Here is a 26,551-nt window from a genome sequence, read left to right as displayed (position 1 = left end):
GACCAATTTTTGCAAAGCTTAGGTTTACCTAAGGAGGTTATGACATCATGACAAACATAACAGCATGTCATAACAGCGTAATGGCAAATCAGTTTAAAATAATTTCATACACTTTGGTCCGCAACAAAACTTCAAACTTCAACCTTCATAAGCCACTAACGTGAAGACATAGTGACTTATGTCACCATTAGTCCTTTTATGATGCTACATTAGACCCCTGTCATTAACTTAGTCATTTACTTAGTCATAACCTTTAAGTTTAAGTCAAGAGGTCAGTGCAGTTATAACACTCATGAGGTCAGTGCTGTTATAATATCATGACAGGGCAGCTGTCACATGCTCTGATAGCTGTTATGAATTATGTATCATAAAGCAGGGCTAACTAGAGTATACTGCAAAAATTAAAATGTTACGTAAGTGATCACGGCTGACACTGTTATATCACTGGACATAAAGTGTCATGAGTATTCACTACAGCATTTAATACCTGTCATAAGTTGTTTATGATATTATGATGTCAGTCTTATTATTATATCCGTTCAAGTAGCGTTACAAGTTATTCCATAATGTTGGTTTTATAATATTCAAATTTGATTATATGCACACTTGGCGGAAGTGATGTAGTGTACTAACAATGCAAAATGAAATTCAGATGATCCATTAGACGGTTTTTACACCAAATTGATAGCCGGCTGGCCATCGAGGAGAGGCGGAGCCACCAGAAGATGCCACGAATGTAATCTTTCTGAATGAGCAAGAACACAGCTACACCATGGATCCAAAAACAAAGCCAAAAAATTAAACTGGACTTTTTTTGTGCATTAAAATTGTTCACTCTGGGCCCGAGGTGCCATGCAGTCATGTCATATTTCAGTTAGTCTTTACTGTTAATGTTAGAGTTCGAACTGAGATGTTACTTTCTTGAAAAAAGCAGATACTATATACATCAGGGGTCGTCAACTGGTGGAGAGCACCTAGCAAAATATTTTAATGGGAAAATACTGTTTTAAACCCATAGCTCTAAATTTGTAAATGTCAATCATATTTAATTTAATACCCCTGGTAAAGTGTATACTATATTGTGTATCGGATTCCATTTGAGACGGAGCATTCCAACAAACCTGAGCGTGTGAATGTAATCAGAAATTCATAAACAGAATTCCGAATGACCTAATGCATACTGAAAAAAAAAAAAAAAAAAAAACTACAAGTGACTTAATGCTGGAAAGAACATATGGTACAGTTTATTAAATCTCTGTGAGCCACTGAGGGAAAAACACTTGAAAAAAGGGGGGAACACAAGAAGCAATGAGGAGCAAATGTGTACATTTTGTGTCTACCAAGAGAGGTCTTGTCAGCCAAATAATGGGGCATCAATGGGAACACGCAGCATGCTGCACCCCGATTAGCATGCTGCTAAATGTGGAGATGGTTCATGAGGGAAATCACGGGTACATGGTAGACCTATAGAGACACACTGAGGCGCTCCAGAGGAAGGGGCAAAGCCATCTTTATTTCTCTAGTGTTGATTTACCACAATTTCAAATGAAAAAAAAAATGTGAACACTCTGGGGCTTGTCTGTCCAATTAATGGAGGGAAAATTACTTGTGTTGGCGAGAGGAGCACACACAGGGACAAAAAGCAGCAGACTGGTTATCTAATGATAGGTGGGAGCCGACAGTGAACACACCAACATACGTCCACTGGGAGGTAAACAGTGAAAACTGCCCTGATGGATTGTGCAAAGGCACAACACAAACACACACAGACGTACACGCTGCTCTTGATGGCTGTTTTGGTGGCCATTTCTGAGGCAAACTGCTCGCAGTTATAAGAAATGTCAAGTACATGCACTCTGTCTATTGTGGAGATAGACGCAAAGCCTGGTAGGCTAATAAAAAGAAAAGAGCAGGGAAAAAGAAGAGGGGAAAGACAGAGATCTCTCCATTTGGGTGATGCTTAGAGTTAATTATACGCATACGCGACACAGCAACAGCTCAGATCCATGAGTCCCTGGTCTCAATCATAGAAGAAAAAAAAAAAGTCAGTGAGCAAAAGAGACTGAGAAGAGCCTCTTGGCTTGGCTTGCGGCATTGAACATTCAAAAATTAGCCAGCCTCTTATAATTATCAGTACTCACCTTAATTGACTCTCCAAGCCTGCTTGCAGAGGGACACACCCCCGTAATAAAACACTACACACACTATAGACAGAGCAGAACAGCATACTACGTCCCTAGTCGTTTAAATAGAGTCTGGTTTCTTTTACCCTCCCTACCCCAGCCATGAAAAAAAGAGAAGAGAAGAGAAGCAAGGAACATTTGGCAGAAGCAAATTCATCATCAGGTGTCTGGAGGTAGGGCTTTAATAGAAAAGGCAAGTCCCACTGAGCGCGCACCATGTTGCGGCCAGGCACGCATGCCCGCGAGCAGCAAGCCACCAGTCACAGTGGGCCGCCGGGCATTAGCATAATTTTATATAACACAGGCCCCCGCTCTGGAAATTTAATACATTTCAGCAGATAGCAGACCGCCATTTTGCATAATGTTTTTTTTTTTCGTTCCTTCATCTTTCTGTCACTGAGACATTCTCTCTCTATCTCTCTACCTCTCCATGTCATGCTGTGTCTCTCTCTCTCTCTCTCCCTCTCTCTCCCCCTTCACTCCCTCCTGATGCTGCTGAGGCTCGTCTTCCTCGCCCGCCCCACGGTGCCCCTCGCACCAGGAGAGGGGAAGTTCATTACCTCAGCTAAATCAGAATTAGTCCCTTCATTTTGACGGGGCGAACTTCATTAGAAAGGCCCTTCCATAATCCAGCAGGGAGAAGTGATGAATCTACGTGGGGCGATAATTTGCTTCACACAGCACATTCAGCCACTTCATCCATTTTTTTTTTACCTCACTTCTACACCTCTTTTTTTTCTTCATCTTCTCCCTTTGCTCTTTCTTTATGCATTTTCTTTGGTATTTTCTATTAGACTGAGAAGAACAGTGTGCTCAGAGAGAGGAAAACACCTGTATGCAATTAGCTAATGGCACAGAGCGCAAGAAAGGCCGAAGGAATAAGGAATGCAGGCTGGAGTGTCCCTTCTAAATCCCTAAAAACCAATGAAAATGTCAAACATCATTTGGCAGTGATTCAAAAGTTAGCAGTAAGAGATGAAAAAGGAGTTCAAAAGTGGAATCGTTATGATTCCAAGCTGCAATCTCAACACAAGTGAAGTAGACTACCATAGTATTATTAGCATTAGCGAAAGCTACCATATTATTAGTATCCTAGCAGACCACAAATCAGGGGTGTAAGAAAGCCAAGCCACTGGAATGAAATACATCAACTGGTGGACTGTGGTGCGGATGTGGAGTCAGCAAAATATGCCCGCGGATCGAATGAGCACTTAAAAAATTACTGTAGCGCAGAAAAAAATGGCCATAGTCATCAAGTCCAGTTTTTTTTAAAGATGAACCATTATGGCTTCTGTAGCAGATTCTCTGTTGTGGTTTATCAAATCACATGCATTTATATAAATTATTTAGCTGAAGACAGCTCATTGGACCAGAGACTAGCTACAGGGCTAGAGACATTACCTCACAAAGAGCTTTATTTACACTCTCTGGTCTGGTTTACAAAATGACGACGAGGCATTTTTACAAAAAGACACCACAAACAAGATGTTTAAAGACGATTAGACAGAGAAGTATGTGTCGAGAAGTATTCTCTGCTACATGTTCAAAAGTGTCTTTTGGCTCTAGTCAACTGTGGTAATGATGTCACTACTTCATACTGTTTTACTCATAGCCATAAACTAATTAAAAGGTAGCTGATGTCAACATTCAGTTATGCTAGCTGCCGATCCGGAGCTTCATAAACAAGGAATTTTATGTAGCTCAGTCTTTACAAATTTTGGTGCAACACCCCTGGAATACATGATTAACCGCCTGGCCTTGGGAGCACATAGCCGGCACCCATCTGGAACCATCTTTTTCTCTTTTCTCTAACAGCAGTACTGTCTTTACTCCCCCACTTCTCTACCAGCAGTATGGCTAAATGAAAATGTGTAGTGGCGCCCCCTGCTGGTGCAGCCCACTGTTTCCTACCTCATGGAGTCCAGGCAGGAGCACCAGTCTAATTTTGGCCAGTGCCAGCTCTCTCCTGGACCCCCAATTACCCTAGAGCAGCTCCACGTGCTGCCGACATCTGCTTCAGCAGAGCTTCTGCAGCCCATTTATATTCCAGCTCATCTACATGGATATTGAAGATAATAATAAATGAACAGGGAGGAATAAGATGCAGCGCAGGGCTGTGTTTCAAACAGGCATTCGCTGGCGCTGCCCGCCTCGGATGCTCGTTGCCATAGTTTCCGCGATTTGAAAAGGCGAGGGCGACCAATCAAACGTGGAACAGGACACAATCAGGGGAGAAATCAGATTGTTGTGGAGCACGACAAATGAATTAAAAGGCAAGGAGGATCAGGGCCTTTGAGATTGCACCCAGAGCATCAAACAGCTGAACATGCTCCACTTGTGCCAGAGAACCAAGCACAAAGACCTTCTGGCCAGACAATATGTGTCTAAAACCACTGCATGGATACATTTACATGAATTACATGAATTAATTAAGAATTTAAATATAAAGATTTGTAGAATTCAGAAATAAAGTATACTGCTAAAATATATAAAATATAACTATTAAATAAAAATAAAAATCATATAATAAAACAAAAGCTAATTAAATACATAGGCACCAGCAAAAAATAAATAAATAAATAAAATAAGTACATAACTAAAAGTGTGAAGAAAGAGCATGTGTAACAAAACTACACATCAACTACCTTTAGATGGTTATGGGTATATTTTAATACGATCAGATAAATCCATTACTGTTATAAGAACAAATGTAAAGTATATTTCTAGTATGTCTCTAGTAGTCGAGGTTTATAGAAAGGCAGAATTTAGTGCTTGACCTACTTCGGCACATCCGAGGTGTGATGATTAACTGATGAGTTGACTCAAACGTGCAGTAGGAGTGAAGAAGACTGCTTTACACAGTGACAATAACAGTGAGCTAAAATAAAAACGGATGTGTGACACTCTGTCAGCTGTAGATACAGTATGAAACTCAGTGGTGAAGATTAATCGGGGTTATCATTACTGTGCTTACGCACTGATTATTCTGATGTTAAAGTATTCACACAAATCTTACTAACTGTAAGAGAATGATGTAGAAAAAAAAAAGTCTTGATTGTGCTTCCGTGTTGCTGTATTGCTGCTTGACCCCCCCAACCTCACCCACACACACACCCCCCCACACACACACACACACACACACACACACACATCCCAATAAATAAATAAATAAATAAATTTAAAAAGACTTAAATATAGGGCTGGGCATCATGTATCAATATTGTGATAAATTATGTCACACTCTTCTGAGATATCGTGAGTATCATATATTTTTATAATATTTTGATGTTTTTTTCTTTTCTTTAATAAGGAAACACTGAACTGAAATGACTGAATTTTTTTTTCTTATCTTTTTTTTTAAATTGTAACATTTTTGCTGCTCTTTAGGATATTAATAAATAAATAAATAAATAAATAAATGGCTGGGCATCATTATGTATCAATATTGTGATAAATTATGTCACACTCTTCTCAGATATCGTGAGTATCATATATTTTTCAATTTTTTTTTTATGTTTTTTTTTTTCTTTAATAAGTAAACACTGAACTGAAATGACTGAATTTTTTTTCTTAGCATTTTTTTTTAATTGTAACAATTTTGCTGCTCTTTAGGATATTTTTCCTTATTCAAACAATTTATTTTTGTACACATTAAATAAATATCGACAAAATGTGTTCTGCACAAGTTCTACTACTGATCTGCTAGTGATTCGTTAGCAAACCTATATATTGTGATGTACATCATGTATTATGGAAATGTCTATAAGTACCATGATATGATATATGATATTTTTGTCATATTGCCCACCCCTATACAAATAAAAACAGTACATACAAAACTATTTAACTATTTAAGGACCTTACTAATTCAATAATTGAATCTTATGAAAAAAAAGTAATATCCTTGGTATTCCTACAAAAAAAAAAATCACCTTGCTGTTTCTAAATTAAACGAATCATTAATTAGGCTTTTCTGTCTAACAGAGCTCCACATTGTGAGCTGTGATTTAACTTTCATTTAATTAAGTTCATTTATAGCCATTCATAAGATTAGTTGGGTTTTTCACAGTTTTCTTCATCTTGTACTCTCTTCAGTGATGTAAAACCTGTCAACAGTTCAGCAATAAACATCTCCCGCAATCACTTTATTCCCTTAAACACGTTACGGAAATAAGAAAGTGGAAACATTAAGGATTTTTTTTTAAACAGTGGCACTATGTGACACAAGTGATAGAGCAATTGAATTGTCCAGGGAAGGGAACCCTGGCGCTCTCCATCATCGCAGCAAGTGGGACAGCCATGATTAAAACACGGTGTCAACATGACTGACGGCTTCTTCGAGAGCTTGCAGAGATGACAGTTGCAGCAGTATCGGGAGAGCGCTGCTTCATCTACAGTGAACTTCACAATCACAATCAGACTAAACAAACTCCCTTCTACACAACTCACGAGGCATAAAAAAAAAATCCTACGAAATCCTAAGATGCCTGCCAAAGGCAGAAAATTTCAACAATAAAAAGTACATAAAGGTAGGGGAGGAGTCATTCCCATGGGTATGTGTAGAGAACAAGATTCTCATTTTGCTGCACCAGGTTCTGAAGTGTTTGATGCTAACAGTGCGGGTTTATTCACTTCCTGTCTCTCTCAGGAGCGGAGTCGTGTTGTACAGGTAGGGTTACTCACAGAACAGCACACTTATCTCTGCACACTCTTGACATTTGTCAACAGCTAGCGGAAAGGGAATCGACGTGTGAAATGGTAGGTGTAAGAAAGGCAATTTAATATTAGTCACGTCGTCTTTGCGATTCAGTATTTTTTTTCTTCTTCCAGGTGGAGATGCATAGTCGCTAAGACAAGGTTGAGGATGAAACACATTGTGGACGCAGTCTCCTGTTTTTGATGGAGGTGTTTGGGACCTGGAGCTCTTGTGGGGGAATTTTGTTTCATGTGTTTTATAGAAGTCAGAGACCCGAACGCACTGACAGGGGGCCCCTGCGGGCGCTTGTCTTCACCTCTGAATCAGAAGAAGAACAGTTCAAGTTCCCTCTGTGTTCTGTACACAAATCCACTCACAATCAAATGCACTTACAACCTCACCACCTTTAAAGAAGAGATAGGAAGAAGAAAAAAACTAGAAGGAGTTAAACCCAGGTACAAAGAAAAGCCTTCAGTAATTCCGTCCCAGTAGACATCTTAGCCTGCACGTTTGGCTCTGCAGGAACAGCTGACAGCCCCAATCCTGCAGATTTCCTCCCCGAAGGCCTGTCACACTGCCGTCACTGCTGCTACTGCCTTGTCCCTGGAGAAAAAAACTCGCTACCCACCATCACACCAAATCATAGTCCTCCTCCTTGGGGGTGTTACGGTCTTGGGTCTCGTCCCATTACCACGCCTGTTAAAGTGGATTTAAAGGGTGCAAGTTTCTCCCTTCACCCTCTCACCTGCTGAATCTGGCGGGAACGCTCATTGGCTAAGGGTGAACGAGAGGGGAAGAAATCAGCCAGGAAAGCTAAAAGGGGGGTGAACAAGAGGGGTGTGCGCAATGGCTAATTTAATCGGGGTGCACAGCTGCGCAAACAGGGGTATCGTGGAATTTCTGTCTGCTGGTAAAATTGACCGTGCATGAATAGCTCCATTTTCCACACTGGGACGAGCCATTTTCCATATGTCCCAATGAACTGTTAGAGCCGCTGGCCATCTTTTTTTACCACCTCACACCACCACCATAAACAAAGTGTGTAGAACTAAAGAGCTCCGCTTAGCTAAAGTTACTCTTTTGCTCATCACTCTTTGTTTGAAAAAGCTCCTGCTGCTGTTGCTGCTGCTGCTGGGAAAAAAAAACTACGACCTACTGACAAACTTGTTAAATTCAAAAGCCTGCAAGAAACAAACAAAACACAACATGACACAAGAGCAATTCGAAGTATGAAGAGGTCACGACATGTTGATCCCATGTGAACTGGAGGATGGACTTCTCTCAGTGGGGAAAGAGCAGCTTTTAAAGTGACATCTACACTCAATCCTCTGCTCACATCTTTTTTTCTCTCTTTTTTCCAACTGGCAGAGATTCACTCAAGCCATTTGGAAGGATTAAAACAGAGATGAGGAGAGTGGAACTGAGGAAAAAAGAAAGAAAAGGAAAACTCTTTGATTCTTAGTGATTATATGATGTTTGAGCAATGGTTCCTGGAGCCTACAGAGTGCATTAACCCATTGTCCTTAATGGTCCTTGCCCAATGTCCATCTATCTATCTATCTATCTATCCATATATATATATATATATACGTATATATATATATATATATATATATATACACACACACACACACACACACACACACACATACATATGGTTTCATGGAACGCTCTTTTCAAGGAAGAGGAACTAGTCCACAGGATTCTAGTAACCTGGAAGCCTAGCATGGTGAATTAAAAAGGACAGGTGGAGGAAGAGAGAGGGAGCCTGATAGCCTGGGGCTGGCGAAGGATGCGGTAAACGGAGCAAATGAAAGACTCTGGCCAGTTTACTAAATGGATTTTGTTGCTTTACAAAAAGCACTTTGTAAAATGATACTGAGGTGAAACAGGAATACGCATCAGAATATCCAAGACAACACACCAAGGACACACCAAACTACCCCTCTGCCCCCCATTTTAGCTACCCTCGCTAGCCAAGGCTCCAAGGTCGCACTAGTCCAAGCCAGACTTTCCTCTGGATCCGTTTCCTCTCTCCAGGGGATGCTGGACATGTGATTCAGTGCTTCACGTTAAGAGCAATTCACCTGCCTCCAATATCTCAGTGGTATGCTATCCTCCAGGGAAGGAGGGGGAGGCAGTCAGAGTGTGAGGGGGAAAAAAGTTTCCACATATGGTTAAGTCAAGCTGCTTGGAGGATACTGAGCGTCTGCTGCAGGGAGAGCAGCTCCTAAAAGGCCCAGCTGGTACTTGGAAAAAGGCCTTCTGCATTACTACACCTCAGCGCCTGCCTCACCTCCCGTTTGGAGCTGCCATTGGCCGACTCTTGCCAGCCATTTTAGATTCCTACCCCCCCTCTTCGGACCCCCATTTTGCCATCCCTTCCCCTTTCCCTGTACTTCCACAGGTTCTGGATCCAATTGAACATTTGGTCTTCCACTGCTGCTTAATCAAATTCCTCCATCTGGCCCCCCTATCCCTGCGGAACAGGGGAAGGTGCAGCCGGATCCCTGGTCCAAGTGCATATTGGGAAGGAGGGAGGGAAAGAGAAGAGGGCCAGGGACTGCCTACCTAACTCACCCATGCTGGTCAACAAGATCAGGTGGTGAGCCAGGCACTCTGCTTTGCTAAAACCTTTCTTGCACCAGTCATAATTAATGTAGCGTAGTGTAATTATTTAGTAATTAATGAACGGATGCATTAGCGTCTCACTGGTGCACCAGACAGCATTTGCCACAGGTATGGATGAGAAAAAAATGTCCTGGGTGCTATAAGTCTCATCTGCTACTCTTGAGTTAAGAAATTGAGAGAAAAAGCATGTCACCCTAAATTGAAACGTCTGAGCTCCTTGATCAGAACACCTGTGAAAGCCCAGGATTTGCTTCCTGCCTGCAACATCAATCATCAATCTTTTCTCAGCAAAAAGCACAGCGTGATGACTAAGCCTATTCTCACGTCGCCATTGTAGCACACGGCATCAGACATTTTGTTGTTGTAGAACAGCTATCCTCTCCATTGCCAGGTGGCAAAACATGTGTCAAATAATTAAACTGGTTTTACAGAACAAGACGACAAATGCAATGCAATTTGTTTCTTATCTTTCACTGGCCCATAGCAGAAGCACATGTGAGAGAGTAATTAATCAAACCACTGGAATATGTGAGCAGCAATTTCCACTTAATGGCACTTACAGGTATTGGGTCCCTGAAGTTGGCCATTTCGGCTCTGAAATGAGGATTCATTTTCCTCTTTATGGTTCTGACAATAAAATTGAGCAAGCACGTTAAACAATATCCATTTCGCTGGATTCTGATAATGGCCTGCCGATGTGACTGGGCTCAATGCACACTGTACATCATACCACAACAAAGGCAAAGATACACAGCAACACAGACATATTCATATTTATGAAGCAATACTAATGAAATGTTTTATCTGTTTCTGATTTTTTTTTTTTACATTCCCCTAATGATTCATGTTGTAGTTGTACACAGCTAATTTTATAGTTACTTATGAATCCTCAATTCTGATTGGTCAGAAATTGTTCTATAGAATATATAGAATATAGAATATAGTTATTCTATAAACAGATTTTAAAAAAACATGCTACTTAACAAAAATAATAGGTATACTTGTTGATATGGTGAGGTTTCTGTTAGATGTTTAACATTTTTGGAAAGCGTCTCCAGTGTCCATTTGACAAATCGTTTTGGTATAAGAGGTACAAAACACATTGGGATGTGCTGTTATAGGAAAATAATCACCTTCGGGTGGTAACATCAGCATCGATCAACCCCATCATGTTTTATTCCTTACAGAATTTGCCGGATGGTAATTCTATGTTCTAGTAGAACTTAAGCACAACTAATGAGTCTGTGTCTGCACCTAAGTCTATAGAGTAACTGCACCATCTTTCATGGCTTTCAGCTAAATTCGCCTTGGGAAGTTGGATCACTTCACCCTCTACTTATCGATATCCTGCAGCAGTATCATGCTAGGTCCAGGTGGAGCTAGCTGGATGCTGACCTGTGCCAATATCTCTGCTACACTCACTGCAATTCTGAACAAAATACAATAGAAGCTTGTCTCAGTTCAGTGATTTGGACGAGTTTTCAGAATACAAATTAACCCTTAACACTAACTGTTATCTGGACCATGAACAGTCTTGGTGAAAAAAAAAAAATATATATATATATATATATATATATATATATATATATTGGATCATCTTAGTCAGGATAAATACAAGAAAGCACAAATGAGAAGTTATAATGAGAAGCGGTCTTAGTGGCTCAACTTTTCTCATTAGTGTACAGGAAGCCAGGCCCGTGATGAGCCTCACCAGCCCAAATTCAAAACACATCAACAGATCCAGGATCAGTGGAGGCCCATTTCCCCATTGCTGCTCTAACCACAGAGCTCCCAGTCGTCCAGACAGAGACATAGAGCAGATCACTCTCTGCTTTTAGTGGCACTGCGGCCTAGCCTTAATGGCACCCATGTCCTCTTAAAGCTTTATTCTCCCCCTCCCATTCTCCTTCTAAAGAGCCCCTAAGAAGCTTCTGGTTTCAGTAATTCTGCCAGGATCCAGACAGCAAAACGAGAGACAATCAATTGCTCCCTCTCTCTCTCTCTCTCTCTCTCTCTGAACTTATAATCTAACTCTTATATAACTACTTAGCTAATGTGCTCCATATCCATATTATAAATGCAACCAGATTTTCAATAAGTAGTATTACTATTTGGCCTAAGAAATGCCCCTTAATGAAAGGAATGCCAAAAAGAGAAAATTTCCCAAGCAGTCAAGAACAGGTCTCCTCTAAATAATTGAACGAAGATGCTTTTGTTATCATTTCTTTCGCCCGTGTCCATATCATGTGCTTCAGTGACTTCAGAGAGAGGTGAAGATGGGAGGAGATGCAGGCGGTAGGAGAAATAAATAGCGAGCAGGATTCACACAGGGTCCAAACAAACACACACACACACACACATGCACACCACTCACACATGCTGTGTGTAAGTGTGTGAGTGTGTGCACGAGTCCCAAGGCAACAAAGATGCATCTCTTCTGCATTTGGCCCCCTTATGGGCTCCAATCTTTCCCTCTGTGTCGCCAAGCCAACCCTTTTATTCTCCCCAGCACTCCTTCCTCCTCTCTCTCTCTTTCTCTCTCTCTCTCTGGGGTTTAAATACTTCACTCTCTGATGGCTGGATTTCTTAGTCGCATCTTCCGCTTCATAAGAAAATCAAATTGCATTTTAAATACTTTTGTACCTGTATTCTTGTTTTAGATTTCATTTTTACTTCACAGTCCAAACCAGTATAACCAGGAATAGCTGGGAAAAATGTGGCTCGATTTTTGACATACATATTTTCTTAATTTGCTGTTAACAGATTTATTAAAGTGCGCATTGTTTGTGGAATCAAAAACAACAGCACCAAGCAAAAATACACAAAATGGTATGAAGAAGCAAGGCCGGGACTGATTTCTTTCTAGCCCAGACTGTAGATTAACGCTATTGTTGATAGTTGTTTCAAATTATTACACTTGTTTAAATGTCCTCTAGGCTCTGCGTGCATTGTAGCCATTTTACTTAAATCTGCTTCACCAACACATCCATAACACGCCATCAGCAATGACTGAGAAGGTGCACATGAAATAAGGAGTAAAAATAAATATGAACAAGATCTCAACCACTGATTTTTTTTTTCAAAATGCCTTTGGATAGAAACTAGAAATAAATCAAGGGGAAAAAAATAGATATCACAAATTTAGCTCCTGATCTGTTTTTTACTGTGTGTTCCTGTTTATATGTGTAATGTCTTATGTCTGTGATGAGACCCTGTGATAACGGTTTCATAATAGTAATGCCGACTTACTGATGGGTAGAATTATTTTAGCCTCCCATTCAAATTGTGATAAGTCGTCGCTGCGTGTATCTACAGATCTCAGATGTAGGACTGGATTTATTAAAGTGAATGCTTTTTCACTATTTTTTTTTTTACAGCACAGTCTCTGCCTCCACTAATCACTAATCCATTTTTTTCACTAGCATGGCAAACATGCTTAATGCTTTCTTAAAGAGAAAGGAGACTTGTGATGAATTTGTCATCGTGTTGTATCAAAAACTCATTTGGTTGAGGAGCAGATTTCTGTAAGAAGGAGACAAAATAAAAGGTCAAATTCAATTGCCTTTGCTGCTGGCCAAGCTGTACCCAATGACGCGCAATAATCTAATACATGATGCTATCACAATATCAGCGAATCCTACGGCAACTGCAAATAATGACACAATATTCTGTCTCTCTGAGGATTCGGAGCACTCCTTCCTCTAAATGAGTTCGGTTGTTTGTCTTTGTGCCTTGTGACTGCTCCCGCTAAAGATGTGCTGCTCCAAAAATAAAGCAGCCAGGGACAGGAGGGATCATTGAATCATACAAGCATGGATCTCATGACCACCAATAAAAAAAAAAGCGCTCACACATCGCTCGCTCACAAATAACAGCTACACTGAAAATAGCAAAGCGGCTGATTTAAATAACCCTTACCAAATATTTGACTTTAATATCTCTTGACACAGACCTGAAGAAATGATGCGTTTGGTTGAAATAGGTAAGAAAAATGTGGGGAAAAAAAATGACTTTGTGAGGATCTAGAGATGATTGCGTCTCTATGGGTGCGATGGTATGGACTGCAAAAGAGACAAAAAGAAAAGGAAAAGAAAGAGAAAAGTTAAAAGTTAAGACAGAAAAAGAGGAAAAGAAAGGAGATGGAGAAAATCCCTCCCTCCACCTCTTTCTCTCTCTCTCTCTCTCTCTCTCTTTCCCCCTCCTTCTTCCATTCCTCTGCTCCCCCAGGAGACTTCCCTTGATGCCAAGCATTCATCATCTAGCCTCTAATATCAGTTATTCAGTGGCTCCTCTGCTTACAGCAGAATTAATTTGGGCTTTAATTACTCTCATCGGTGGAATGCTGATGAGGGAGGGAGAGGAAGCAGCCTGGGACGCCGCTCATTCCACCGCCTTCATTCAGGACTCAATTCCAGCAGGACCCAGACGCTGGCAAACAACCGGCAGGCCAGCCAGGAGCGCCACACCGGGACCCACTGCCGCAGAGACGGGGGGATGGGAGAGAGAGAGAGACAGGCAGGGAGAGAGATGGAAATAGATGGAGAGAGAGAGAGAGAGACAGAGAAGGATGGAGAGTGAGGCAGCGAGACAGAAATGGAGGAAAAACTGAAAAAAGGGTGCAGAGTGATACAGAGCATGATGAAGAAAGATGAAGAAAGACACAGCCATGAAATGGAGAGAGAAAGAAAGTGTAAGAAAGACAGGGAGGTAGAGGGAGACAGAGAGAAAAGCAGAGACCCAAAGAGAGCTAAATTTCTGTAAAAATCTATCTAAAAAAACTGTTAAAGTTTTAAAACAAAGTGTCTACAAATATCAATCATTTTTAATTGATTAAAAATTCTGTAAATGTTTTGACACAAAGTATCTACAAAATTATTATTTTTTAGTTATTACACAATTCTGTAAATATTTTAAAACAAAATGTTTTTGTTTTTAGTTATTGAAAAATGTTTTAAAAATAAAAATGTCAAAAAACTACAAAAAACTTATGATTTTTATTTATTCTACATTCTATACAAGCCTTAACACAAAATGACTACCAAAATCTATTATTTTCAAATAAAGTGTAAAAGTTTTAATATGAAACATCTACAAAAATCATTTTTTATTAAAAACTTTTTATTAAAAAAAATAAATAAAACGTTTTATTAAAAAAGTTTTAACCTAAAATTACTACAAAATCTATTCTTTTTCATTTAAAAACTGTACAAAGTTATAGCACAAAAAGTCTATTTTTTATTTATTTAAAAAAAAACATTTTTATGCAAAATGTCTACAGAAGTATACTTTTATTTATTTAAAAAACTGTAAAAAATTTTAACAGAAAATTTCTACAGAAATCAATTGTTTTTAAAAAAAAATCTACAAAAATCTATTATTTTTATATATTAAAAAATTCTGTAAAAGTTTCAACACAGAATGTCTACAAAAGTCAAAACAAATTAAATTTGTTTTAAACAATATGTAAAAGTACCACAAAATGTCCATAAAAATCTTTTTAGAATTAAAAAATAAGAAAAAAAAGTGTATTATATTGGTATTGATATTATATCATCATAACCCCCAGTGCTATTATGTACACATGTGTAGCGTAAGTGTTGGAGGAGATAATAGTTATAGTATACGCACTACTCCAGACCTCATGAGCGTCACTCGCTCGCTTTGAGAATGAGCAGACCGGGAGGAAAAAGCAGCACTCGGCCTTTTCTAAACCCTCTGCCACGCTTATGGAATGCAGCATATTGGCTAAGGATTGTGATTGATTGGCCGAGTCTGCCATAGCGATTCGTTTGATTAAATGGAACCACGGGACTCCTGTCCAAGTCTTAATGAAGCAGCCATCGAAAAGCTGGCGGAAAAAAAGTCAGGAGAGGAGCCAGGAAGCCTACTGCTCAAGTCGGAATGGGAAATGAGTTGCGAGCGCCTCTCGACTGCAGGACGGCGTCACGCAGGACGCTGAAGTGCGGCCACGATCAGCCGGCTTCGCTGTCCAAGCACACGATCTGCAGTGGAATGTGCTATAATTGGCAAAGAGCAAGAGGTCATTATTAAGAGTGATTTAAAGTGGCTACAAAAGCGCTTGTGCACAGTGAAAGTGCTAAATGACCGTGCACAGGACTAGATCTTACAGTCTGAATAAACCCAGTTTTACTCACAGGAGTGAGTTACTTCTCATAATACACATTACTTCATTTTGGAAATTAAAATCTTATCAGATAAGAATATTATCAGTGTGCCTCCATACAATATCACTGAGCAATATTAACATTAAATCACACAAAAAGTATTGGCAGTTATAGCACCCTTTCTGTCAATCGCCATGAAATTTATATTTACTGTATCTTCATTCGACATGTAAATTAATCCAAGCATAGAGCAGTTCAGAATGTGACAGTGATAATAGCAGTAAAGTTTTCCATATATGATCAGAAACAAGTGATGGAATTGCAGAAAAACTGAGCAAGAATACAAGCAGGAACTCAACTGTGCTACGATCACAGAGCAGACTGTCAAAATATGAATGATGCCCTCTTAGAAGTAAAACAAATCAGTGACAGACTGGTGTGACGCAGCCCGATGTGAAGCAGAGTTACTATAACAACACTAAAGTTGTCATTTTCCAGTAAGAACACATCCCGAAGTGTTTTATTCCTCTTATACCACAGACAACTGTTCGTTCAGTAGTTATGTTTAATGTCCGTGAAAACTATTACTGAGAAAATAAGTGCTGAGACCCTCCGTCCTGAAGACTTTCCAACATGGGACAGCGTTACCTCTGACTGTTATAAAGCGCTGACACTGGAGACTCCTTCCATAAATGCGACATAAACGTCTCCTCACAGAAAACATCACCATATCAATGATTACACGCGTTTTTTAAATGCATAGGGGGTCCGCTATAAAAGTCCCTGTGTTAGTATTGAAATGACACCATATTAGAATGAGCTCATTAATATAAACCTGTGATTGGGAACTACTGTCAGTGTTGCTGTTATAGAAAACTAATCAACACCTTCTGACCAATCAGAACTGAGACTTCATGTGGTGTCCCACCTCCATCCATGCAGACGTAGAGAGCTGTAGAGAGTAGAGAGCTCTCGGAAATTACAACAAAGTGACATGCAAATTATCCAAATTTCACATATATTTTTAAATACCTGTTCTCACAAAGGTATAACAAGCTCTATCACTCTAAATGGGAGGAAACAAGTGCTAACTCCTGATTCACTTGCGTGTGAACCCCACTGTCTAATTCGGCATCAGCACAGCTGCATCGCTTCAATTTGTCCGCTTTAAAGGCTTGTGAGTGGGGAAAAGGTTCCACTTCACATCAGGAAAAAAGCGCCGTATTTACGTCCCGGAGCCCCAACATTTGTGCTAATGGTAACATGAGTATTGACTGTGTAATTATGTGGAGCACCATCTCTACTGGGATAGCAGGCGGATATCAGAATAACACTGCCATAATTAATGTATGCCAATACTGTATGAGAGAGGAGGGATTGGGGGGAAAAAATAAACCTGGGTTGAAATTAATAATCACAAGGACTTGCGTTCATTCAGTCACATGGACACACACAAGCAATTATAAGCATGAAATCTCTGAGTGGAAACTAGATTAAGTTGCTCAAGAGGTAAGAGAGGATACGTGAGTAGATAAATACTGTTGGTTGAACACACAATCATGCTAATCATGCTAATACCTAACAACACGTACATATTGATGGATGGGGGTAGTAGAGGGTTAATAAAATTGTGCAGTCAGTAATCGTACACCTACAAAGGTGATGCATTGTATTAAATCTAGAGTTTTTGCCTGAAGTGTGAGCAGTGTTGCTATCTACAAAAAATGCACATGGATTTTTTTTTTTCCCAAGAATAAACTGTAAATTCATGATGGAGAAGCAAACAAGGTCAAAAGCCATTTCGCCCACAGCTCTCTCTCTCTCTCTCTCTCTCTCTCTCTCTCTCTCTCTATCTCTCATACACTCACACAGATTGTAAAGGAGCTGTTAGTTGCTATGAGGAGGTCACGGGAGAAGACGTGATCCACGGGTGGGGGTGTATGGCCCTTGCGCAGGTGGAGAGGCGCTCGTACGCAGCCGCTTTGGCTTCGACTCACACGAGCCTCTGACAGTAATGAGCTTCTGGGTCACCACTGCTTTGCACATTAATATTTCTTAATGATAATAATCATTACGCCAGATGCATCTTTTCTCAAAAAGAGTGTTTGTGTGTGTTTGTGTGCGTGTTTGTGTGTGTGTGTGTGTGTGTGTGTGTGTGTGTGTGTGGTGGGGGTGGGGGGGCGGTGGAGATGCTGTCAAAAAAAAAAAATGCCAGGGAGGTGGTGTCATTAAGACAAAAACAGCAGATAGTGTGTGTGTGTGTGTGTGTGTGTGTGTGTGTGTGTGCGTGAGACAATAGCTATCATCATTAATGGGATCAAACAGCAATTAACACCTCTTAGTTGTTAAAAAATGAAAATGCTGAGCATGCATTTGGCCTTTAGCCTCGAATGTGTTAGTAACATTTAAATGATTTCCCTCATGCAGATGCTATTTGTTTCCTTGAGAATTACACGCAATCATAAATTTGAAGCCGTCCCTCCGCGATTTGTGTTTGAGAAATGCTTTAAAGCCAAAAGTGTTTTCAGCTACTGTATACCATTGCATTTAGATTGGAATCTCGAAAACGTCCTCAATTTTTGGCTTTCAACCTGAGTTTTATATTTACACATACTCCAATCCCAGTGTTACTCATATATTTCTGCATTAAAATCAATCTCAATTATAATGCCGTTTCATTCCTTTTTATTTCTTTTACTAGGCAAACCGCCACCCATCCCAGCGAAGACGGATCCACTCGCGTTCAACCCTCGCCTCATTTAATACAACTGTCAGAGCTGGCATATCACAGTCCATTATCTGTCCTGTCCACATTCATTATTGAAGCTAATGATCTGTTGTCCTCCATGCACCTCATTGAAGGGGGACTACATTAGAAGTCGCTCAGTAAGTTAATTAGTAATTATAAACCTTAAGGATTAATCAGAGCGAGAGCGGCTTAAGGTTTTCGTCTCCGATCCAGAGATGTCGGGGGAAGGGAGCCGTGCGACAAATGGAAAGACAATAGAGACAAAGAACGAGAATCGAGTTTGCAGACCATTTTTGGTAAAATCATCTAGACCATGAAATGTAAATGTTCTAATTTGTGTAATTAATGTGTGCTCCAGCCAGTGACGGTGCCAACGAAAAAAAAAATTAAGGCAAGTGATGGCGCGTCTCCTCCACCCTGAATGTGACTCGAGCGAATCTGAAGAGATAAAATTGCTCACAAGCATCACTGTTCATCCAACACCCTCGTGCACTATTACAATTTTCATTCTCAAGTCAATTCAAGAAAATAATATTGATAGAAACACATGCTGACATGAACGCAAGGCATCCATGACTGATGCAACTGCACACCCATAAGGACAAACTTCCTCATCTGCCTGCACTGGAATTAATAACGTGATGCAAACTCTGCTTCTGCCTTACAGCCAGGCCCAGCGCTAAAATCAGTCAGACTTCTGCGCTGTTGAATTCGCGATTCTGATTGGTCAGAAGGTGTTGATTCATTTTCTATTACAGGAGTACTTTCAGTAGTTCCGGGTGCAAGGCAAATCACTGGGTTTACATTAATGCACTCGTTATATGTTATCGTTTCTAGAGTAACAGCTCATTCACAGGGTCTTAAACAGATTTATAAAATGCGCAGTTGTTCCTAGGGTGAAGTTTTCTGTGAGGAGATGCTTATTTAACATTTTTGGAAGGAGTCTCCAGTGTCAGCTCTTCGCAGTACTCTGCGGTAAAGCTGTAACTTTAAGTTTTCTGACACTTCTCAGGACAGAGGACTTTGTGCTTTGCGGTTTCTCTGTAACATGACGAGCTGCATTTTTTTGTCTTATTACCTTCAAGAGAGAGCAAAAAGAGCCGACTGTTTTTAGAAAACAGTCAGAAAAAAAAAAATGCTGTTAGAAAATAATCCGACTGATAACAGGAACTAACTAATCTCATGGCTCTTACAAAACATTAACCGTAACTATAAACTGATAAAAAAAAGTATGTCATTCTTTAACACATTTAAAACAATGTGAGTGTTGGCAAATTGCTCTGGTATAAGAGGAAATAAACACTTCAGGAAGTGCTATTATTAGAAAATAATCCATTACAGAGTGGTAACAGTAACTTCGCTTCCACCCCATTGATTATTATTTTCCTGTAACAGCACACCTCAAGTCTTTCATTCCTTACATAATCTAGATGATGTTTCTGGAAAACATTCTGCCTACTAATGCTGTTTATTCCCCTGCTACTGAAACCAAGTTTACAGCCTGTTCTGTTTAAATCAGGTGTGTTACAGCATGGAAACACTAAACCGGCCATTTTTAGGGATCTGAATAAGACTCCATCACTGTGTTATTGATTATTTTCCTATTACTGCAGGCCATCATGCTTTTTTCCCCTCACGTAATTAATAGGATACATTTTTTTGAACTATATAAAGCTTAGTCTCCCGTTTTAGGAGATGAAGATACTGTGAACTGATTTGAAACTATGGATCTTTGATTGACACTTACATGTAAGGAAGACCCGATGACACACTGACACCTTAATATTCAAACCCGTAAGTCAACAGCATAAAATGGAAAGTGTGAATGAGCTTCAGAATTCGCAGTTCATGATATATTAGAATGGAGAGGTTGTGAGTTAAAAATATGATGAGGACATAGTTAAAAGTTGTGGTTATTAATCAAGTATAGGCAACATAGTAAGCAAAAAGTAAGAAATTATATTACTATCCTTATTACTGGCAGCATAATAGCCATTACCTAAACATAAGTGGTTGACAGAAAATTGCTAATGTTGGCAAAAAAAAAAAACAAAAAAAAAACAGTGTGAAGCTTAGCCTTCTACAGAAAGTTGTTCAGAAACTGCCAGTTATGTTTGCCAGTTAATAAGTTTGCCAGGTGACATGAGGTCATATGTGGGAATTTTACCACAATTTTAAGGATTTGCCATTACCAAGACTGAAAAAAATGAGAATGTTAAAACTACTTAAAAATGTGCTTTCATTCATTCCACGTCAATGATTGCCCTGATGCTGAATGTCAACTAATTTTCGAAGTACACAAAACAAGAACTTTTGCTTACACATACAACAAACTTTGACATAATTATCGAATCACCCGACCTCGCTATTATTTGCATCCTGTCAAGGTCTAACTCTACTAGATAACCCTTTGCATTATGGCTATCAGGTAGTTCAGGAGGATATAAATAAATAGTGGCGCACTGGCTGGGGACTGGGGGAGACTTGGCGGCTGGCCGTTGGCCTGAAGCACCTGAAACCTATTAGAGAGCTTTGGAACATTCCACAGGGTTCTACCGCTGCGGCCAGAGGGCATCGTAAAGGTCTTCGCAAGAGAGAGCTGCGCTAATCAGCAGCCCGTTCTCCAGCTGACCCCGGGGGGCCTCGGCAAGGTGAAAAACAAGAAGAAGTTGGTCGCATTAAAGGCAAAAATCTCTCGATGAAAATGTCTCACTGTTGACGTGAAAAAAAAAAAAAAAAAAACACCTGGCTTTGGGAAGATGAGGACCCTGGCCTTTAGTACCCCTGATTATAACTGTTTAGTCATATCTAGAGTATTTAATTGACCTGGAGTCATGCATGACATTATAAAAGATAACACAAAGGACTTCAGAAATCTTCTAAAGCACTGAAAAGTTTATACTTTTCTCTTTAACAAGCTTGATTCGACAATTTAACAAGCTTGATTAACTTTTAGTGGTTTATTGCATTTAGTAAATTGCTTTAGCTTACTAAGATAAAACTCGTATAAAACCATAATACATACATACCTATACTATGGTTTCAATATATCTACTGTAGGTGAGGAATGAAACACTTGGGGGTATGCTGTTATAGGAAAATAAACAGTGATGGGGTGGTGTAATGAGGCGGAGTTACCGTTACCACCCAGAAGTTGATTGTTTTCCCATAACAGCACATCCCGTGGTGTTTTACTCCTTTTATATCACATCAACACTAAGAATTCTAAATTTATTAAAGAACAACACATTGCACATAGTTACATTTAATGTTTTGGAACATCAGTGACTCGTATTACATGTGATCACAAGCCATTCTGGCCTTCAAAGTCACCGTCACATCTATTGACATGCAGTCTAGCTTCTAAAACATCATAGCTGAATGTGTGCTTTGTGCATATGGCCGTATTTGCTCATCCATATTTGTCTTGGATGTGTTGTGTCTGTGTTTGTGTCATGTGTGCTGCATGCGTGCATCTGTGTTTGTGAATTACAGTGTGATTGTGTGCCAGAGTGTTTGTGTGTGTATGTGTCGTTTGTGAGTGACTGAGTGAGTGAGTGTGTGTGTTAGTGTGTGTATGTGTGTGCTCTGCGGGTATGGCAGGCAGGAGTGGACAGATGGCTGGCCCTCTCCTCTCTCAGCTGCAGGAGTGGAGGGTGCAGTAACTGCGCCTCTTCTGCGCTGTTGACCTTGCCATGGCCATCCATGTGCCTGGCATTCAGCCGCACCACCCAAACCACTCTCTCCTTATTATTAAACCACACACACACACACACACACGTTAAAGTGCATACACACACTGCATGCATGTATACCATAAACACACGGACATAAAAACTGACATATTGTAAAGCAAATATGTGTGAAAACACATGCATATATAGATACATACACAATAAATATGCATAAATCTAATATCATTTAATAATATAATATAGTACTTATGTCTGTTAATTTGTAAAATGCATAACTAATTCATTTAGTAGCATATTACACGCCATACCACGAAACAAAACATCATCAGTAAAACAACTCTGGAAATCTAAACTCACAAAAGTACTTTAAGATCGATTTTGTGGAAGAGAGCTTGAGAAGTGTTACTCTACGTTACCCCATAAATCAGTCAGAGACAGAATACCGGCTGTCGGATCTGCCCTTTCAAAGCCAACTGACTGAAGCCAAGCGATCTAAGTGTGAATGATGTCTCGGCCTTGACCTTTTCTCTTTCTTTGTACATATGGGAACAGGAGACAGAGGAAAAAAACTGATAACTGCCAAACCCATCAAAGACGCCACATAGGGAGCGAGATTCCATTCAGAGTTAAGGGGTTTTTGGGACAAGGCCAGTTTTCCATGTCCAACTTCCTCTCTAACCTTGGTCTTGGGCGGCTTTCCATTCCAACATGATGGTATGACCACTCAATGCCTTCCTCCATGTCCGGACATTTGGAAGGCTGAACGTTATGAGCCAGTACTTAATCCTAAACATTCAGCTTCAGAACAAGGGGTGGCATTAAGACTGCTAATGTAATGCGGCCCCTTCGTCGCTCACCATCAATAAAACATGCGCAGGAACTCGGGGTGAAAGCACAGAGGGGTCTTTCACCTCTGGCGGCTTGAGAAAGGAGTGACTAAAGTCACAGAGGTGATGAAAGGTGCCTATCAAAATCTGAGTGAAGACTTGTTTTAAAGGTATTTAAGTGGATCATCAAAAGGAAAAACTCTTTAGAAGGGATTAATAACAGACCAAATATAATAAAAGTAATTAAATAAATAAATCGAAAAAAATATTATTTAAAAAATCATAATATCATTAAAAATCAAATAAGATAAGAAATGGACTATAAAATACATTAACGAATAATAAAAAAATAAAATTAAATCTAAAAATATGAGGACTTGACCTTTCCTTGCCAAAAAAAGACATTTCAGTCAATTAATTTCAGTTAATTAAGTGGCCCAGCAAACAAGGAAAAGATGCATAGCATTTCCAAGATATTTTTTTGAATTTTCAAACCATTTCCTTTAATAATTTGTATATAAAAATAACTTTTATAAGAGAAATAAAGCATAGGAGCAAACATAAACACATAAACATGGCAGGTAAAAGCAAATAAATGTATGAATATATCTACTGATACAATACAATGCTGATAGACTTCAGCTGAAAGTCCAGCAAAGAAAGCTTGAACATTTTCCATTCGTAACAAGCAGACAGTATTCACACTCTTCGCTGCTAAACTATGAACAATCTACATCACTAATAAAATAACTTCGATTCAAGCAGACAGACAGACAGACCAAGGTAAATGTGAGGAGCGTCTAGTAGTGCACATCGATTTTCAGGGGGAAAAAAGAGGAATTCGACCGAGTGACGCTGAGCATGCTGAGCAGGTCATGTGTAGCATAGATTGAGCAGCCACCCCATTTTTATTAATTGGTGATTAATAACGCCTCTCCATTCATTAGTGCAGTCACCTCTGTGCAGTGAAGTGTGGCTGTGTTAATAAGCAATTACACACACCTTCCTGATCAATGACTTATATCTGTCTCTCTCTGTCTATCTCTCTCTCTTTCTCTCTATTTTTCTCCCTCATACTCACTTTACTGTCAGTGCTTTGGTGCACACTAAAGAGGAATTGTGCTAACATTGAGAATTTTATTCTACATTAGTCTTTGGATTTATTGTGACCGGTCCGCATTTTCTAGCTTTGGGTATTAGAATCAACAACTGAAATTAGAATAAAATCAGTAGAGAATCTATTTGACACTATATGAATTGATATAAACCCAAAGATCCCCAAAAAAAATCTCTACGACCCCAATATGTATTATAATATCGCAGTCCGTGCAATCCCCCTGGCACCATCTTGATGGGGTGTATTTGTTATATAGTCAGTTAACATTTAGTAAACACGTCATCGCTCAAACTATTCCCATGAGATCCTCAGACAACAGTGTCATGGATAATTTGTGTTCTCAATTCTAGGCAGCAAATTACGTCTGCTTTTCTCTTTTTTCCAAGACAAAGCATGCATGTAATGCAGACGTACACAGCAGAGGAGGAGCGGGGATGGGTGTCAGGCTGGAAATCGAAACGAATTTGATTTAAAACAGAAGGCAGGAACGAGGAAGCAGGATGGAATCTCTTGTCTCTCCTGTTCTCATCTCTCTGCTTCTCATCTCCTCACGCTTGGTAGCAGCCCACGGTTCTGCCTCACACAGAGAGGCCAGCTGTACAGTAAATGTGCGCCCTATTCTGCCCCCTAGCCCCCTCCACCCTCACCACCTTCCCACCTCCTGCCCATCGATCCAGGCCTCTCTCTCTCTTTCCCTCTTTCTGTGTTGTGGACAGAAGCCTGGGCATGCACTCAGCTTTCACCCCCTCCCACCTTGAAAAAAAAAATATAAAGAAAACACACCAAAAGGTGACCCTCTAAATCAGCTTTTCTAGAACATTCGGTCTGCGTGTTTGTAAAGTTCCTGACTGTCCTTCAAAACGTCATGCACCAGCTTGGCACAAGTTATTTGGAAATGGGGGAAAAAAGCCAGTGGAGAAAAAAAGGAAACAAACAACAAAATTCTAGCCGAAAGCAGCGATCTGTGGGGTCAAAGCACCCTTCACAAATAGCACCCCTAGTGACTAGTTCTTGCCATGTTACATAAAACAGCAAAGAGCCAGTATATAACAGTATATATATTATCAGGCAATCATTACAAGTCCATTATAAATCTCAACGTTTTTGATAATTATTGAGGTTCAAACTATACTGAGTAACAATTTTGTGAAGATCCTACGACTAGTTCACGAAAGTATACTCTCTTTACTCATATACTAACCAAATTAGCTCAAAACTGATGTGGGTGGAGCAAGAGAGTTTTTTTTTTATCCAATCCTTGAAATATTGGCCAAAATGTAAAACAATGCATGAGAGCAGCACCATTAAGCCAGTCAGGCTCATCTTGCATGTCTGAGTAGTGAAACAGAGTGCTACACATGGGTTGGTCTGCATGGCTCTTTTAATGGAGAAAGGTTTAGAAGAAGAAGAAGAAGAATCCTAATGACCCCTTGGGCCCCTAAAAAAAAAGTCAAGGAGCTTTGGAAGGTTGCTGGATATCTGAGATGGAGGGCAGATTTGGCCTTTTTCCTTGTGCCTGACAACCTCACATCAGGGTACTGAGAAGTAAGCAAGAGGTTTTGGCTCGGCAGGAGAACTTGGAGGAAAAATAGGCTCCTATGGAGCTTTAAGGGTCAAAGTTCACACTGTTGTCAAGAAACAGAGGGATTTTGAAGTGCTGCTGTGATTCTTTTCGGCTTATCTGCCAGTGAAAGACCTTCACATATATCTCTGGACAGTGAGGAAACATTTTTGACACTCTGGTGATTCGTCTACGCTTTTAACATATTGCAATATAGATATTGGTATGTTTCAATTTGCGATGACCTTCCAAAACATTTAATAAGTCAAACAGTATAATTTTAAATGTCATTATTGGAATTTGGCAAACAGATGTCTTTCTGTAAACTATATTGTGTATACAATTACACTCCTACAACATGAAAGAAAAATTAGCTTCCCTCAAAAAATCTACAAAAATGTATGCTTGTGTGTGTATGCTGTTTTCACAGATAACTCTCAGAACCTTGACTGCCAAGCTCTTGTCTGTAGAGGAAGCACATCTGAAGTGTGTGCGCTGACATATGCAGGCCTTAATAAACATCCTTCAAAAACGAGGAAGTTAACGACAGTTTTGATAGTGACCACAAAAGCTCAGAGAGGCATAAACCCTGGCATCCACTCCTCCTGTCTTCCTCTCACCCTCTCTGGTGACACATCGCATGCCTTTAGTTGTGTGAATTAGCCATGCCAGCAAACTCCAAACTAAAGAGAGGCCAGCTGTCTTCTGGCCTGCTTCGAAATTGCTCCACGGTCACCAGCAATCGAATTTTTTCATTTTGTTTTTTCCTACAGATGGACAGGAATATCACATTGAGTCCCATGATCTGGATGGCCAGCTGTATGGCGAATGTGGATGGATCCATCTGGACCTTGAGAGCTGTCTCTTCACTCCCAAGGGCATGCGGCTAATGGTTCAGGCCAATACGCACCACTTTCCTCACTAGAAACACAATTAGGATGTTATATGTTTCCCTTTTTCATCACAA

At 39.9% G+C, this 26,551-nt stretch overlaps 1 protein-coding gene across 7 annotated transcripts in view; it reads right to left on the bottom strand.

The window, feature by feature from the left end:
* Positions 1 to 26,551, bottom strand: part of LOC113526517 (zinc finger protein 521) — a 131,886-nt gene that overhangs the window by 39,853 nt on the left and 65,482 nt on the right. The window contains exon 6 of one of the 7 annotated variants that reach the window (XM_053233606.1): positions 24,682 to 26,505. The exons of the other annotated variants lie outside the window; for them this stretch is intronic. Within the exon in view, the coding sequence (XP_053089581.1) occupies positions 26,471 to 26,505 (35 nt within the window). The 3' untranslated portion in view covers positions 24,682 to 26,470. Of the gene's footprint in view, positions 1 to 24,681; positions 26,506 to 26,551 lie in introns of those variants that run through there. 7 annotated transcript variants of the gene reach the window in all.

Source organism: Pangasianodon hypophthalmus, chromosome 4 (genome assembly GCF_027358585.1).
Source record: "Pangasianodon hypophthalmus isolate fPanHyp1 chromosome 4, fPanHyp1.pri, whole genome shotgun sequence".
NCBI lineage: Eukaryota > Metazoa > Chordata > Actinopteri > Siluriformes > Pangasiidae > Pangasianodon > Pangasianodon hypophthalmus.
The sequence above is the reverse complement of the archived record's forward strand: the minus strand, read 5'-3'. Positions and strand labels throughout refer to the sequence as shown.